General features: G+C 34.7%; 1 protein-coding gene across 1 annotated transcript in view; it reads right to left on the reverse strand.

Moving 5' to 3' along the window:
• Positions 1-597: 597 nt before the first annotated feature.
• LOC120351541 (beta-alanine transporter-like) overlaps positions 598-17766 on the reverse strand; it is a 46756-nt gene continuing 29587 nt past the window's right edge. The window contains exons 5-6 of the mRNA XM_039429325.1: positions 6524-6583; positions 598-4439 (exon numbers count right to left, since the gene is read on the reverse strand). Coding sequence (XP_039285259.1) covers positions 4304-4439; positions 6524-6583 — 196 coding nt within the window. The 3' untranslated portion in view covers positions 598-4303. The remainder of the gene's footprint in view (positions 4440-6523; positions 6584-17766) is intronic.

The following is a 17766-nucleotide window of genomic DNA, read 5'->3' on the forward strand; positions in this document are numbered from 1 at the left end:
CAGCTAACGCTCTCTAAATTTCGTCCGGGAAGTTGTTCTATTTCTCATTTCTAACCTCTGCCTCTGTCCTTCCGCCTCTGTTCAGCGTTAAAAGGCTGACTTTCCCCACTCCTTGAAACAGACAATGTCCCTATCTTGAGATGAAAAATTGTAATCGATTTTAAAAATTGAATTGGAACACTCAAATTTGGGTTATGGTTAATTTATCAATGATTATCAAACTTCTTCATTAGGTTAAATGCAGAAATTAAATTGAAACGCTCATCATGAATTTCTGTATAGCTGATATTAATAAATAGTTATAGTTGTCTGGTTCATAGAGATACCATGACCCAATAATAGAAGCTAAAAACATAAATTTCCATGAGAATAAAAACATAATGGATCATCTTAATAGAGTAGGAATATCACAATTTGGATTTGACATTGGGAATCACATAGTTTGCAGAAAGAGTATACACGTAGCTATTTTGCTTTTCCACACGACAGACGATTCTCCAGGACAGGAAAAGAATTTGCTTTGTGATTAATTCGTAATCAGTGCAAGAAGAGGAACACCCACAGAGTAATTATAGACAATTATTATTATTATTTCAGGTTAACAAAGAAGCACTTAACATTTTATTGAAGGGTTTAATCATTTATTTTTCTAATCGTTAGCAAACAATAGACATAGTTTTGATTATACATTACTCAATAACACTAAAACATTTTATAAGGCACTTGGTTCATGTTAAAGACCACCTCGATCTCACATTTAGGAAGTTCAATTCTCATAATATTTACTCAATTAATCGCTCGCTAATATCTTATGTTAAACATCGATGTGACACTCTCGTACTTTGATTAGAAGAAGAATATCTGATAGCTTCTTCCAAAAATTTCAGTTGAAATGATAAAGTATTTACATAAATCAATAAACTGGAGACATTCATCCAGTCAGCTTTACTTATTAACCAATTCTTTTGAGAAAAAAATAGGTGTACATCGATTCATCGGTTCTATAATAATTGGAATATTAGGTTTGTTTTGGGTAGGCCTACTATTCATATGAACTCTCTATCTGTGTTTCGATTTATGACTATCTGAAGGTGGTGACTTTCAAAATTACAACTTGATTGTTCACTATTTCTTCAACAGAGAAATCCAGAGCAGGCTGGCTGTAATAGCATACTCGCTAGCCTACAGCTTTTGAGACCACACACATTTTAATCCATTGGGAAGAAACAAAGACCGCATGGCTTTGTTCAACAGGCAACCGTCAACAATGCAAAATCCCTTGATAGAAAGCCAACTTTCCATAGAAAGAGCGCTTTTGAGCTATAGAACTTCAATATCAATCCGCCACCCTGTAAGCTTCTGGATAAATTCATCAATGACATTGTTGATAACATTGTTAAAAGATCTCGCTTCAATAAATGTTCAGGCTCTCATGTGTGTAATAAGCTCTGTGTTTGATCATTCAGTTAGAAGCTGAATTCAATATATTTCTCCATCAGTGATGGGAAATGTCATACATGAAAATTTATACATTTCCAATAGATATTTGCATTCAGTCACGTTCTGTAAGAAAAACTACAAAGATTATATTTGGAAAAACGTGAGTTTTGCAATATTTGTAGTGCATCAATAACGAACGTTACAGTAAGTACACTATTAAACCCTTAAATAGTTAATGATGAATAATTAATCTACTGTACAATATCAAGGTTGATCTAGAATATAAAGTTCTTTGTGTATCAAAACGTTTCTCGATCAGATCATTCTATCTATTATTCATTTATAAATTCATGCAACAGGCATAAACAATATTAATGATTCCTTTAATTTGTTCTTGGAAATAAATCCTGGTCTAATAGCAACTGCATTAGAAGCTAGCTTCTTGTCCACTTGGCAGGATATTTTGAAAAGTAAGATTAGATTACATTGATAATAAATTGACAGCATTTATCTGGTGAGGTAGTACAATCATCGGGTACCCTATGTAGATTCAGAGTGAATAAGAAATAATGTCGATGAAATCTATACTTGTTTGTATGATAATGCAGTATGACTATTAAGAACATCTAAGATCTCTGCAACTTTGAACTAATGGGCTGCTGTGAAATCCATGAGTACGTGAGAATATGTATTGCACTAACTGGGCATGCTCTCTCACATGCAATAACAATCTGAATGTACTTCACTTGGATGGGACTGCTAATGATAATGCTTCACATAACAACCAAGCAGAGCTGTTGTACTCTGGTCTGTTCAATTATTCTATAATTCAGTGATGATCATGTTGTATCAAGATCAACTGTGAATAGAGCTACAAGAGATTTGTGCTCCCTAAAATTATACAATCAGTCAACAGGTGTCGTGTTATGTTATTGAATTGAAATCATGGAATTTATGTTGTATTCGGTTCTGTGTAGTGCATTAATCGCTTGACAGCTACTTATCCTCAATGTTGACTTGATTAATGCCTCATAAACTCTTATCTGTAGGGCCCGATCAATTATTGCTGCTCATTGTAATTTTGCATAGTCTTGAATAGCGTTATACTATGGCATTCGCAATAAATCAAACGGAATTTAGAAGAATTAGAGATGGATTGTCAAATCTCTTTGAAACTTCAAATCTTTAATGTTGAACATGTTCTCAGTTATTTTTAAATCTTCCCCAATATTTAGTCTCATTGAATGTTAACCGTATTTAAACGAGCTTCAAGAGGTTTTATAATACTTGTGAAGCATTTTGATGTAAAGGTGTTTCATTTTATGTGAAGGCAATCATGTTTGAACAGCTTGGTAGTATCAGTAGAATAACAGAAAATGCGAGAGATTGTGAATAATAATAATAACATGATTCTATGAATCAGGCTTCACCTTGATGAAAGGGTCGGAATGATAAGCAGGGCTTCAGATACTGAAGGAGGGCATCTAAAACTAGACCGGTTGGAACAAAGAAACGAAAACAGCCTCGGGTGGGATCGTTAAATGATGTAATGAGTTTGTTTCGAGTTCTGAATTCAGAGATGGAAGAACAAGGGAGCTACGGATTATTGTGTGGTCGACTGATTTCCAATCGTGATAGGTCAATTTTTTTAGTAGTCCAATTCATAATTTCTATTTATTGATGAAACCAATTTTATCATTAAGCTTTTCAGCTTATAAAATTAGTTCAGAGTTACACCGCATTTTGTTCAATTAATCTGTATTATTATCCAACCGACCAGTTTCTGGCCTCGTAAGAGTATGTTTTCCTACTAAGCAAACAAGTCTCGTGGTATGACGACTCACATATAGGCTATGCTCTGTAGTTATAAGGACCCATGTGTATTGGTGGTATCCTGAAGTAGTCTAGTGGCTGAATGCATAGGGGAAAGTGGACAGTCTAGGATTACTTGAGCAAGAGCAAATTTTTATCCTAGGAATTAACCAAGCTCTTCCACCTCACATAACATAACAGAAGATTCATTCTTTTGTTTTTCACATTACGGCATTTTAGTTCTTTGTTTTAAAACATCCAGGGTAGTATAATGAGCCTTGAAATGTTGATGGTCAACATAGTTTTTGAAATTATGAATAGGTAATAAGGGAATCAATATTGCTCCTCAGCTCTATAATTGTTATATCTTGCCGGACCGTTATCACAATACACTGATTACTAATTGAGTTTGATCACATTTCCAAATCATTCTTAACAATAATACCTTAACCAAATCACTTCTCAATGGATTAATTGCAGTTTTTGGGTACCAAAGAACAGGGAATGTAATACACATTAAAAAAAATTGATAATGCTACTTGGAAGATTAATCACAGAGAACTATTTGCACCTTTTTATTATTTTCAATCCAGACGCGACAAGTTCAGACGATTCTCGCTATAATCAAGCGCCAAATTAATAATGAACTTCGACGCTTGATAATAGCGTGAATCGTGCGAAACTAGTCGCGTCTGAGATACACAAGACGACACTATTGGTTTTTTGTAACACAAACTCTCTATTTTATGAGTAGATGATTTTTGTTAGCTATATTTTAAAATTACATTGGGGGAGAACCCAAAACTGTTTAAACCTTAATAATTGGCACTTGAAGCTTTTGGTACGAGATTTGTCTGACTGTGAGAGTGTCACTTGAATGTATCACGCGAGTGATAGAGGCGTGTTACTGATAGAAGGAGGTGATGTACTTGAGTTGCGTGTTTGGTGAGGACGCGTACTTCATATAGCCGGTGGTGTCGTTGTCCTGTGTATAGCCGTCGATGTGGTCGATGGTGAAGCTGGTGGCGTGGGGTGTGGCGCGAGTCGGGTGTCAGACAACTGTCACACGCATCATCTGCTCGGCAGGATTCGACAGCACCGTGTCCGAAGTCACGTCTGTGGATGACGTCACGTCCGTTGCGATCGGCGTTGATGCTGGCGTTTCTCTTGTAGCTTGGTGCAGTAGACTGAAAAAATCGTTTCATAAAGATCAGTTTCAAGCGTTTTGAAAGTGTTTTCATTACACATTCTCAACGCATTCAATATCGATTTTTTAGTTTAAAAAATCATTTTTCAATACATTAATAATTGAGAATGCATAGAATCAATAGAGTAGTAAATAATGAGCAAAAGCATTGTTGCAATATATACATTGATTGAAAATGGATTATGTAGAGATACCAGCAAACAGGCTGATATTAGATATTAAAATTAACAAACAGGTTTATGTATGCCTGCAGCAAAATACTCTCTTCAAAGACCCTATCTCACAAAACAAAGCTCAGACTATACAAAACAAGTCCAGTACTACTCTTCGGGTCTGAAACTTGACCAAGAAAGAAGTACAATGTTTAAAGAATAAATTGCCGCTAAAGATATATTGGCCCAAGAAACAGCTAGGCCTAGGAGAATGGAGGAGGAAACATAATAAGGAGATTAGAGACCTCTACATTAACTCAGACATTGTTAGAGAAATAAAATGTAGGAGATTACAATGGGCTGGACACGTACTCAGAAGACTTTTGATATTTTTCCTTCTAACTAGTCCAAACAAAGCTGCGAAGTCAAATATTGTGCTCCAAACGTTCCCTCCAAATTTCCCTGTCAATTGATCTGTTGTTGAACTTAATTTACACTCAACACTATGACGGCTGTAACAATCGTAGTGAGAAGCGTAAAATAATGTAGTAACACATGAAATTGAAGAGAATATTATGCTCTCTGAGCTCATGATCAACACGGATTTTTTCAATCAATCTTTGAAAAGTTATAAGGCAAAAAAGACGAAAAAATCGGAGCCGGAAGGGTTTTTCTTGAAATGTGACCCTTTTGAGAGCACATACCCAGAAAACTAAAAGAGATATGGGAAAATGTTACAGATAAAACTTGTAGGCTAATATGTAAGCTTCAATTTTGTATTCCAATAAAATTTCGGAAAGACGCATATTGACCCCTTTAGCAAAGGGAGTAGGAGTGAGGACTTTTGATATGTTTACCCCCTCATATATCCTTGAAAGAGCTGTGGGGTCAAAAATTGTGTTCCAAACTTTTTCCTCTATAAACTTTCGTTGCCTGAACTATAGTAGATTAAAGTGGATTATCTCATGAGAATAGGAGTGTTTGAAAGTAATAAAATAAATTCATTTTCCATAATTCCGGAACATATTCGTTCTTTGATATGCGAGACAATTCACATGTGCCCTTCTCGAATTCAAGACTGAAATATATCAAAGAACGGATACCGGAATTATACAGAATAAATCATGATATTCCATCTGTGAAAATATAGCTTTTTATCCCCTCCTCATCAAAATTTCTCTTGAATAATGAAATGAATCATTTTGAAATATTATATCTAGCCTAGAATTTCTCTACATCCAGTACGTATCTTGGCGTTCAACCATCAGGAATATTCCACTTGAGGAATAGGTGTCAAATTGATAACACGCATTATTATTTCTATAACAGTGTTAAAGGCAGAGAGTAAAACTATTATGCAAATTGGAGCTAATTGAACTCTCCAATAATGCAACATTTGCAGCTTAGAAACCTCGAAATCAAACATTACATAGAACATAAAAAATTAGGAGCTTAGAAAACCGTAAAATCAACATTTTGGCGTTAAACGTTAAAGTATAATACTGCAATGAAAAACAATCAGAATAAATATTCAATATCTTATTGAGCTATACTATCGATGATGCGTACATTATATGAAGTTTTAAACATTAAAATGAATCCAATAAAACAAACTGGTTTGGAGTGAATATATGTCACCAATTTTCAGGTTATTTTTTATACCTGGAACATTGCTGGTAATATCACCAATTCATTCATATTATATTTGATAGTATTATGAATCTCGTGATTTGTTTCGATTACTCCTAGAATAAAATCTATTCATCAAAGGAAATGAAACTCAAGGTTTTTAAGACATCGACAATTGTATCTCAAGGCCTGAGTTCTATCATGACTAGTTTAAGTACCGTATCTTTAAGTATGGTTATGTTTACATTCATGAATTGAGACAGGGATATTTTTTACGACTAACCTCTTGATTGGAGACTCAACTACGTTCGTTGGTTTCTTATCAGCGCTCACATCACCGACTCTGCAATAAAGAAAAACGAAGTTAGTTCCAGATTGTGCAGAAGTTATTTTGCCAGGCAAGAAGGCTCTTGCTGATCAGTTGATCCGGAAGAGAAATTCTCATTTCTCTCACTGGTTTGCTTTACCGGGTAAAATTTCTGTGATAGTTATTTCTGTACTAGTACAGTAGACCAAAAATTTCAACCGTTGATAAACCGAATTGGTCTCTAGCTAGAAATATGTCTTGTATTTACTGACTATTGTACAATATGTACGATTCGTACATATTTACAATATGTACATACATATGTATTTGTAGAATAAGTACAAATTGAATGAGCGATATTAACAATACATTAAAAAAAATATTTGAATCTCTCTTAGATCTTCTATTGTAGCCTACCTGATTATGATAGGAGATATACAATTTTAAATACATTTTTATTTAGTTCATGCTAGCCCATTTCTCAAGGTGATTTTGATAGTCCGGATAATTCAATAATGTGGTCCTACCCAATTGATCCAAAATATCGACTCTCTTATTAAAATAGATGATTCCCACTATTTTTTGACTCATACCGGAAAACGAGACGCATTCTACTCCCACTTCATTGTTTAATGAGAATACGAGCATACAAACACTAAAATCGGTCAAAATTGTTCAACACTGAAATCATTAGGATAATAGAATAAATAAGGATATGAATAGCGTGGGCAGAGGATGAAGAGGTACAAAATAAAACAAAGATTTCTTGGAAAAATGTGAGAAAAAGTGGGAGTATAATAGATGTGAAGTGTGAAATGACGAGAAGGAGCTGAAATGGGAGAATAAGACGAAGCAGGAGAAAACGTAGAAGCAGGAAAAGAGGAAGCAGAAAAAAATCAGTAGAAGGAAAAGAATTCAAAAGGAAAAGGAGAAGCAGAATTCAATTTATACATGTTCGGTACGAAAACAGAATATGAACAAAATTGAATCAGAAGAGGGATAAGAAAAAGTTTAGGTGAAGGTGAAACAGGGAAGGAGTTGAGGTTGGAAGTGGAAAACAAGAGGAATACGATTTGGAAGCGACAAAGATGGGAAGTGAAAAGAATAGAATCCAGTAATTCAGATCGATTGCTGGTCTGATATCTAAAATAAGTTAATTGTTTATGCTTATGGAATTTCACATTACTAGAACTATTTCCAGCTTCCTAGAATAGAAACATCTCAAAATCGTTCACTGTTATCTTTTGTTGATTTTCAGCCCCAGGTTTGTGTGTGGGAAGTATCACCCTTCCCATAAGGCAATCACCAGATTGTGAGTGCGTTCATTTATTCAACTATGGATGGAAATTACTGTGATATTGCATTTATTCAAATTCTAATAGATAAATAATTCTTATCAAACGAAAATCCAAATTAAATGATGTAAATCACCCCGAAGACTTCTGCTACTGTAAATATTGACAACAGGGAATTTTCATCTGGGGAATTTTCAGTTGTCAATATTTGCAGTGGCAGAAGTCTCCGGTGTGATTCACAGCATTTTATTTGAATTTTTGTTTAATAATATTATTATTATTCAACTATAGTTGAATGACGCCATCTAACGGAAGCTAAGCTAGGATAACCTATGAACAAATCGGACAATGTCGTCATTTTACAGCGGTTAAATTGAATATATATGAGTGCATCCAGGCCCTACTTACAGTTCAAGGTACCAACAAGACGTGATTTTGGAGCACATCAACCCAAGATAGGAGAAGGCTACTCAAGGGCAAGGTACCTACAGTTGTGAAGAGTGTACGTAACTTATCTTAATCACTTTATTCCACTTATTTGTTATGACTGATGCTGGGTGGCAAAACTGACTATCAAAATCGTACTATGAAAGTCAACCGAAATTATAGTACACAATCAATTGATTAAATAATGATCCAATCAATTTAACAAACTCTTGTTCAAGTCTGGGTAAATAGGGGTGAAGTGTGACTAGCCAACTGGCCAACATCATTGATTTGAGAAGGAAGGCAAATAGTGTTGCGCGGTCGACCACAATTTCAATCTGTCGCTCAAAGAGTATCGAAGCAATTAATCCACACCAAGCAAATCCAACAATTGCCACCGAATGATCTGTAGTCTCTCCAACTGGTGGCATTGGCATTGGCTCTGTGCAAAGCAGGTTGATTATTCGCAAACAGCACTGAGGCGGCTCAGATCAGCCTCATAGTCTCTTCCAATTACTAATTAATTATTCAGCTTATCGTCAGATCCAGTTTATCCTCTAAACCTTCCTTGCAATACAAACAGGCCCACCGGGAAGGTGTGAGATTCTGGAAATTTCAAATGCAAATAATGCGATTTTTCGGAATATTTAAAGTTTCTCCTCATTATGTTGTGAGTTGTAAGAATAATAGATAGATAGATTTTCCTGCCCACTTTGGTGAGATTGATCAGGAGATAGAGAGTTCCGAATGATCTCATTTTTTCAGAATTTTATAATCTAAAAAAAAGGCGGGAGCAAATGTTTTTGTCCGATTACTGGATTTGGCAGAAATAGATGGAAACTGGAAAATGAACCAAAAATGCGACGTTTTTGGGCCACGCTGTATCTAGCACAAGGAAATTTCGCATGAAGAAATTGATTCTGACTTCTCTCATGTATCTTAACAATATATCAAAAAATCAGAACTAAAATATAAATTGCAAACACCAATGTATATAGTAACTGGACTATTTATAATATATTAATATTGAAATATATCTAGATACGAGTATATAGAATGGATTACACATGAATGATTTCTTTAGCAGGAACCAATTTTCAATTGATACTGTTATGGATGAAGCCTTTAGTAGGATGGCAGGAGGCGAGGGGTCTCTGGTGGACGGCACAGCGGGAGCAGTGTTGACGCGGGGTAGCAGGGGTGCTTCCGAAACGTTCCAGTCTATTCGGATTCTGGTGAGGGGAGCCATCGACTAATGGCGGGCGCGATCTTGAATCTTTTGGAGTTTTCCATGCACTGTGATTGGTCGGACGAATTGCCGTACTCTGGTTCTTTATGGATGGTTCTGCCCGCCTTATAAATGGCGTGAGTTGCAGTCAGGGAAGCAGTTGACAAACTACAGTGCTTTTGCTCGTTTCTTCTCTTATCGTGACAGAGTGATAACATACTTTTGTAGACATTTGTGGTTGCTTATACAGTTTATCAGTTTTATTATACTCGGTGACAGTTATTTTTAAACGTAAGCTTGTGATAGTTTGGTGTGAGTTAGTAGGAAGTTATCAGTTTATAGTTGTTTCTAGTTTACTTCAGTGTGTTATAGTGCTAAGTAATAAATCTACTCAGTTTAAATCGCCTCAAGTGTTTTATTAGTGTAGAAACCCGTAACAATACATGAGCTCGATGTCTTCTCAAAGAAAGGCACATTTTTTGATCATCAGAGAAATGCACATAATATACTCCCAATTTTCCTCGATTTCCTGAATTTTTTTGCTTTCAGTATTGGAATATACAATAATTACAAGTGAATTGTGAGTTATGGGTTCCACAATTGGTTTGATTTCAAAATTCAACAAAATGTTTCCACAGATATTTTTGATAGTTTGAAAGATTTTTGCAATATGTAGACTCTTATCACTGGAATAATGTTTAGGAAGGTTTTTAAATGTTCAAAGTATGAGGTATAAAAGCCATAAGGTATTAAGATCGTAGGTATTAAGAGGTATTAAGGTATTAAGCTATAAGGAGAAGTTGGGGTGAGCCTGGTGATTTATCATCTTTATTCATCTTACTCTGTATGTCTGAATGAGATGGATACAACATATTTGAATAAAATATTCTTCATTCCTCAAACAATGTTCAGAGATGCTCCCCATTAACTCAGATTCATGGAGTTCGATTTCATTCGCCTCTCATAATTCACATATTGAAAGCACGACATCAATGAGTTTACTTGTTTACAAAGAAACTGGAACGGAGTTGAACTTAATCTTTCACTTAATTTAACTCAACTTACTTTCACTCCCTCATGAGAGATAATATCTCCAAATAGTTTACACAAATAATAGACCACACAATGTGGACTATTTCAGTCTGTTACAGTATGAACCAAAACATTGTGATGTTCTATTCTGGATAATAATAATTAATAATAATGGTTGATGGAGATAATTATTGTGCTCGGTTTCACCTCAAGAGCAGGAAATTGAGCCTGTAATAGTATTTGATAAATACTTCATTTAATCCAATTATCCAGTGATTATAACTTAGCACTTCAACTTGAGCAGCCTGAGCCGATGTTCAGAGAGCACAAATTATTGCTTCCGTAATTGCAGCCGACTCATTCTGTAGAGCAGGAGCCAAAGTAATTTGCCAGCAATATATAACCGACATTTCACAGGCATTATCACCATAGATGAAACGAGCGATCTCCGTGGGTGGGCAACACCAAGGTGAGGACTGAAACAGCCCAATTGCAGGGTTGCTGCACTAATAAAAGCAGACGTAGGCTTATATTATAGCCCAGTATGATAACCCTGAATGACGGTAATAATATTTGTGAAAAGTAGCACACTTGTATACTATAGCTCTTCTGTAAATAGGCGCCATAATGATTACAAGCTTTGATGACTTCAATCTTTAACACCCTCACCTCTTTAGTTTTCTATGTAGTTATGGATAAAATCATCAATACATGCAAACAAATGAAGAATGTCCACCGACATTGATCATCTCAGGGAAGGAAAAGTAACAGGCCCTGATAGAATATCAAACGAGGAGTTAAAAGCAGGTAGCGAAAGAGTTATTGAAATAATAACAAAAATATTCAATTTATGCCTTAGGAGTGGAAAGATTCCTGAAATATGGCTTAAAGCTAACTTGATATTACTCTTCAATCAAGGTAATGGGATGGAAATCAAGAATTATAACCGTCAAATAAGTCTCCTGTCAAATATTTACAAGATATTCATGGCAGTAATCTCCTACAGGATAGATGGATATTTGACGGCAGCAACTTTAATCAACCAAACCGGATTCAAGAAAAACTTCTCTACGCTGGATAACATCCTAGTCTTACAGGAACTGATAAGGCGTTCTAATGAGTATAAATTTCCACTAGTGCTCCTATACATTAATTTAGAGAAAGCATCCGATAAAATCAACACAACTTCCTTATTACGAACGCTTGAAGACATGAGAATTGTCAATGAGTACCTGGAATTATTCAGATTCATTTACAGGAACATGAAAATTGAATTCAAATTGAGAGGAAAAGGAAGAGTGGTTGAAGTGAATAGAGGCTTAAGGCGGGGAGACCATCAGCGAGAATATTTAATGCATTTCTGGAAAAATCTTTAGATAGATGAATTATAATAGCAGGAAAAAGGAATCGAGATCAATTGGGTGAAATTTAATACATTGAAATTTGCCTATGATATTGCTATTATAGGAAATAGCACCGAAGAAGTATGTAGAATTATGAAGGAAAGTAACAAGAAAGGTTGGATTGAAAGTAAATTTTGATAAATCAAAAGTAATGATTTATAATAGTGAAAGTAACAAGAGAGTATTAGAGACCGAAGACGGAAGGATGGAAGCAGTTGAACACTTCATCTACTTAGGACATCGAAAAGGGAGAGATGGACAATGGAGAGTGATTACTAGAAGAGTGGCAATAGGCTGGTCAATGTTCAAGAAATACAGCTATCTCTTCAGATCAGTAAAAATATTCATTTAAGTATAAACTTTCGGAAAGTACTATTCATGTTTCAGCGAAACTTGCATCTTGTTAAGCAAGCTTGAGATCAAAAGAAAAATGTTATTGAAACCAGACAAATCAATAACAGCATACAGTAATTAAATTCTTCTCCAGCGAGGCAAAATGCAAGAAAAATATTCATGAAGAGTGTTCCAAATTGAACGTTCATGCACCTCCGACGGGACTTTGATTATTTCAGTTTTCTTTTTAGAAAAAAGTGATTGCATTTCTGGCTGATAGGTTGATGGCAAGGAGAAACCTTAAATTAAAAACGATAGCAAACACTTGCAATGAATCATCCAATTAGATTCTGTAGTTTTTGAATATGATTCAGTGATTATGAATCTCTCTTGTGGATGATCACTAAGCACTCTGAGACTTTCTCATGACCTCCCAATTCATGATCACAGGTCATACTTGACAAAATACAAGGAAGCTGTACCCTGTACCGGTGCTTCCCTGTCCTCTGAGACGAATTAAAATTAATTCTAGACCTCTGCTCTCTTAATTCTCTTATCCTCCCATCCAAAACTCTTTTCTTGCCGTCTCTTAAACTCCCTATTCTACCATTCATACAAGAAGGGATGTTTGTTTGACAAATGATGGTTTGTTCTTTCCTATCCAAATACAAAACCAACCATTGAAATGTAGGTTGAATATATATATATAAAAATATATATATATATATATATATATATTATATATATATATATATATAATATATATATATATATCTGAGCTACTAGAGAAAATAGAATTGCTTTTCTGTTATTTCTGAGGCCGATTCACTCTCTAACCTGTACTAAACTGTTCAAAAAATTGATCCCAATATTCCATTCCAGGAGTATATTCAACTCTTCACAAATTATAATATTTCTATTTACTCATAGAATGTAATATGCAGATTTGCATTTGATGAGGGTTGAGCTTCGATATTCGGGTTAACTGTTCAAACGAACCACTGTCAACTATGCAGGCCCAGCGTAGACGATGTGACTGTTCATCAACTACAGTTGCAAGTCAGTCGCAACTGCAGTCACACCGTGTGCGCTGAGTCTTGAACAGATAGATATGCCTGGTGCATATTATATGGAGGGTGCATATGATAGTCATTTGAAGAAATTATTTACTCCATAGAAATTTCTGATCCGAGCTTTGTCAAACTTCGGATTTGTCCCAGTAGCGCCATTTTCAAGAAATGAATGACCTATTGATCAGGCAATAATATATCAAAAACTTGATCCTATCTATCAATTATAGAGCGAAACATTCACAACAACCCCTTACACTCTGTAACAATACTCGACCACTTAGTACAAATCTATTTCTATAAGATTTCCCAGACACTCAGTAAGCAGAAGGCAATTTGATTACACAACTGCTATATTCTCATCAATAAAAAATACCCAGAAATCAGTTAACATATCAATAGCCTAAATAAAAACTTCCTTATTCTATTTGATGGCTGGGTGCAATCTAACTTCTTTCCATGATAACATTTTAATCGCGTGATTAAATAAGCTACACGAAAATTAAGCAATGTAAATGTAAAATAATTTTTCTTCAAGTAAATGAAATCTGCTTGATCTATTTACTTTCTTTAAAGAAAATATGATATATAAAGTCGAAATCAGTGATTTCCCTACATGCTCATCTGTGGTTAAGAATAAGAAAACGGAATAAGAGAGCTCCGTGAAAGGTTGAGACCATATAAGGCATTTTTCCAGGCGTTTCCAGACGTGTCGGTAGGGCAGGCAGCTCTTCGATTGTCTGATTGGGTTGGCGCCTGAAAAAACACCTAATATGATATCGCTCTAAAGCTCACAATGTTACAAAATGAGAGTGACATTCCTTTTTTTCAATATTCATCATAAGAAAAACCATTTTTATGTGTGCAATAACACTGAATATATCATTTTCACAAAATACATTTCATTGCTAGCGAACAGACTAATTGTCTATATACTAGAAATGGCATCAGATTGAAGAATTTTGTATAAAAATTTATCTAATTCCTAGTAATACCTCTTTTCACATTCTGACTTCATATTTATGGTTCAATGATGCACTGGAGGAAAATAAGTATATTGTAATATTTTTATAAAATTGCAATAAATCGAATTGATTATATTGTTGTGTTCAATAATGGATTGAAATATCACAGATATTGTCAAGATTAAAAAACTCAACAAACTGAAAAATTGACGTTATGAAATCTAGAAGAATTGAAAATAGGCCAATGAGAATCCTCGGTCAATAAGAATTTATATGCAACATCTCAAGTAAATCAGTCCAGTAGTTCAGACGTGATGATGTGTCAAACATAATTTTCCTATCCTTTACAGGTGTATACGTGTATAAGCCAGTTTTTCCTTTATTATAGCATAGAAGATGATAGATAGATGGATTAGAATAACTTTTGAAAGGTTTGAGATATCGATGTGCGGTTTTCAACATATTTTATCTTGGAATCCTGTATCGAGATCATAATATATCATATGACCACCTTCCAATTAAAAAAAATGAAGTTGGATTCAAAATGGCGGCTCAAAAATGGTGGACGAAACTTCGGTCGACGGGAAACCTTGAAACCGGGAAATTGAAAACTTGACAAACTGAAAACTTGACAAACTGAAAACTAATAATCAAATCTTGAAGAATCGAAAATAGGCCTATAATCATCCTCGGTTAATTAAGAATCCATATGCAAAATTTAAAGTTAATCAGTCCAGTAGTTAAGACGTGATTAAGTGTCAAACATAATTTTCCCATTCCGTACGTGTATAAGCCAGTTCTTTCCTTTATTATAGTATAGATTATTATGTTGCTTTGGCCTGTGATCTGTATAAATGTCCTGTAACATCTGAAGGTGCGACCACACATGCTGAACCGAACCTTGAACCGCGCAGCAAACCGTGCATTCCGTCGAACATCGCGCCTTTCAGCGAACATGAGCATGTTTCATAAAGTTAAAAATCAGCTGTTGAACATTCGCCGTACCGTACTCTGAACCGTTCGCCGAGCCGCTCGCCTCAGTTTTAATTAACTCTTCGCCGTACCGCACTCCGAACGCTGAACTTTTCAGCCAATCAGAGTCCTCCATTACAATTCGCCGTGCAGTTTGCTTTACAAATTTTGGCTATCCATCACAAGTGTAAACATGCGAACACGTTCGTAAACATGAATACAGAAGTATATGGGCCTTTTTTTATTTTGATTAAATCCATGTTTTGGACAATTCATTGTTACGAATGATAAATTGATAGGACCTAATAAATATTTTCTAATACAAATAAAAAAACTTCTGGAAAAATAATGAATGGATAAATACCAATATTGTAATATTGTTGACCAAGAATTTAGTACGACAACTAATTATATAATTAATTTATTCAACTAATTCTGTACTGTTAAAATTTCAATTTCAATTCAATTTTTCAATTTCAATTTATTTTCCTTTACACACATACATAAAATACAAGTAATATTAAATTACAACAAGAATAAACAACTAGCAAAATTAGTACAGAAAAAAAAACAAAAATGTCCGTACAAGATGCTAATTCATTTGGTGTAAAGGGGTGGGATTGAAGCTCTTCCAACTATGGTTACCCATGTACTAGGAAGGCTTTCAATCCTTGAGAGGGAAAATAAAGGATTAGGAAAAAAGGTGAGGTGGGATGATAGGATATTAATTCAATAAAGAAAAATAAATAAAAAGGTCCACACTAGATTGGTAAGTGAGCACACAAAAACACTAAGTTCCTCTTTTACTTTGTTTAATTTACAGGTAGAAAAAATAGTTCGTTTTAATCCAAATACTAATATCATGTTTTATTTTTTTAGTTAATTTTGCGCAGCAGATATATTCTTCGGGAATTTTATTTATCAATTTAGTGCTTAAATATATAAGTTGTCTTCTGATGGTTTCAATGTTTGTATTGTACATAAGATACTTATTTGAGGAGGGTCTCAGATTGTACAGGTTATTGATTGTGTTATTTGTGCAAGGAAAATTAGCTTTATGTTTGATTATATATTTCGCTACATTTATTACGTACAACTGCCTAACTGTTAACACATTAAACTCTTTGAAAGTCAAGTCGGTTGGGTAAAGTCTGGGTTTATTTAAAATTGTTTTGATTATTGATTTTTGAATTATGAAAAGCTCTTCTAAGTGAGAATTATAACAGCCCCCCCATACGGATATACCATACTGAATTATGGACTGGACCAGTGCAAAGTAAACCATTTTTAGATGTTTTGAGTTCAGAATTTTTTTGCTTCGTAGAATTTATAGGATAGATATCTCATTCTTCTGCAAATAAATTTTATGTGTATGTCCCACTTCAAATTTTCATCTATTTGGACACCTAGATATTTGGTACTTTTGACTCTTTTTATAGTAGGGCAGGTGCAGTTATTGTTGCATTTTGAGTGGAGTTTCAGATTTAAATTCTCATCAGGTTTACCAGTTGTATTGAATGCGAAGGTGATGTAATTGGTTTTTTCAATGTTCAGGCTCAGGGTTTTTCTGTCCAACCAATTTTTTATGAGCAAACAGTTCTGTTCTGCAATTTCATGTACCCCAGTCCAAGATTCCCCATGGAAAATAGCTGCAGTGTCATCTGCGAAAGATATAGTTGTGGCGTTTTTTAATTTCAGCTTTAATAAGTCATTGACATATAATATAGAGGATTGGTGATAGTACCGTTCCCTGAGGCAAACCGTAGGAGGTCATTTTGGAGACATCAGTAAGTCCGTCGATTGTTAAAGACTGGGTTCTATCTCTCAAGTAGCTCTTTATGAGTTCTAGAAATATTCCCCTAAAGCCATATCTTTCGAGTTTATTGTAAAGAAAACTATGTGGTATAGTATCAAAGGCTTTTTTAATATCCAGGAAAACTGCTATAGATTTGTAATTGGAATTCAAGTTTTGTGAAACAGTATTAGAAAATTCAATTAACGCATCTTCGGTACTTTTCGCAGTCTGGAATCCAAATTGATTCTTATCTATTATTTTATGCTTGTTCAAATACACAACTAATCTCTTCTTTATAATTTTCTCCATGATTTTTGCTAGATTACTAATAAGGCTGATTGGTCTGTAGTTACTTGGGTCCAAGGGATCTCCTTGCTTGAATAAAGGTTTTATCTTGGCGGTTTTGAAATGTTTAGGGAAGTAGCCTTGTTCAAAGCATTTGTTGAAAATCACGGAAAGCGGCTGTGAAATAGTGTGGCTTATATGTTTGAGTACTGTGTTATTGAGATTATCCAAGCCTGGGGTGCAGTTATTTTTCAGCTCTTTTATTGTCGCTTGAACTTCATTGAAGTTTGTCGGTCTCATAAAGAAGGAATTCGGTAGAGGAGTTTCAATTACATCGTTGTTGAAATTGAAATTTGGAGAGCTTGTGGGATCATTGTTTATAGTTTTAGCCTGTCTCTCCCCAACATTGGTGAAA

Source organism: Nilaparvata lugens, chromosome 5 (assembly GCF_014356525.2).
Source record: "Nilaparvata lugens isolate BPH chromosome 5, ASM1435652v1, whole genome shotgun sequence".
NCBI classification, from domain to species: domain Eukaryota; kingdom Metazoa; phylum Arthropoda; class Insecta; order Hemiptera; family Delphacidae; genus Nilaparvata; species Nilaparvata lugens.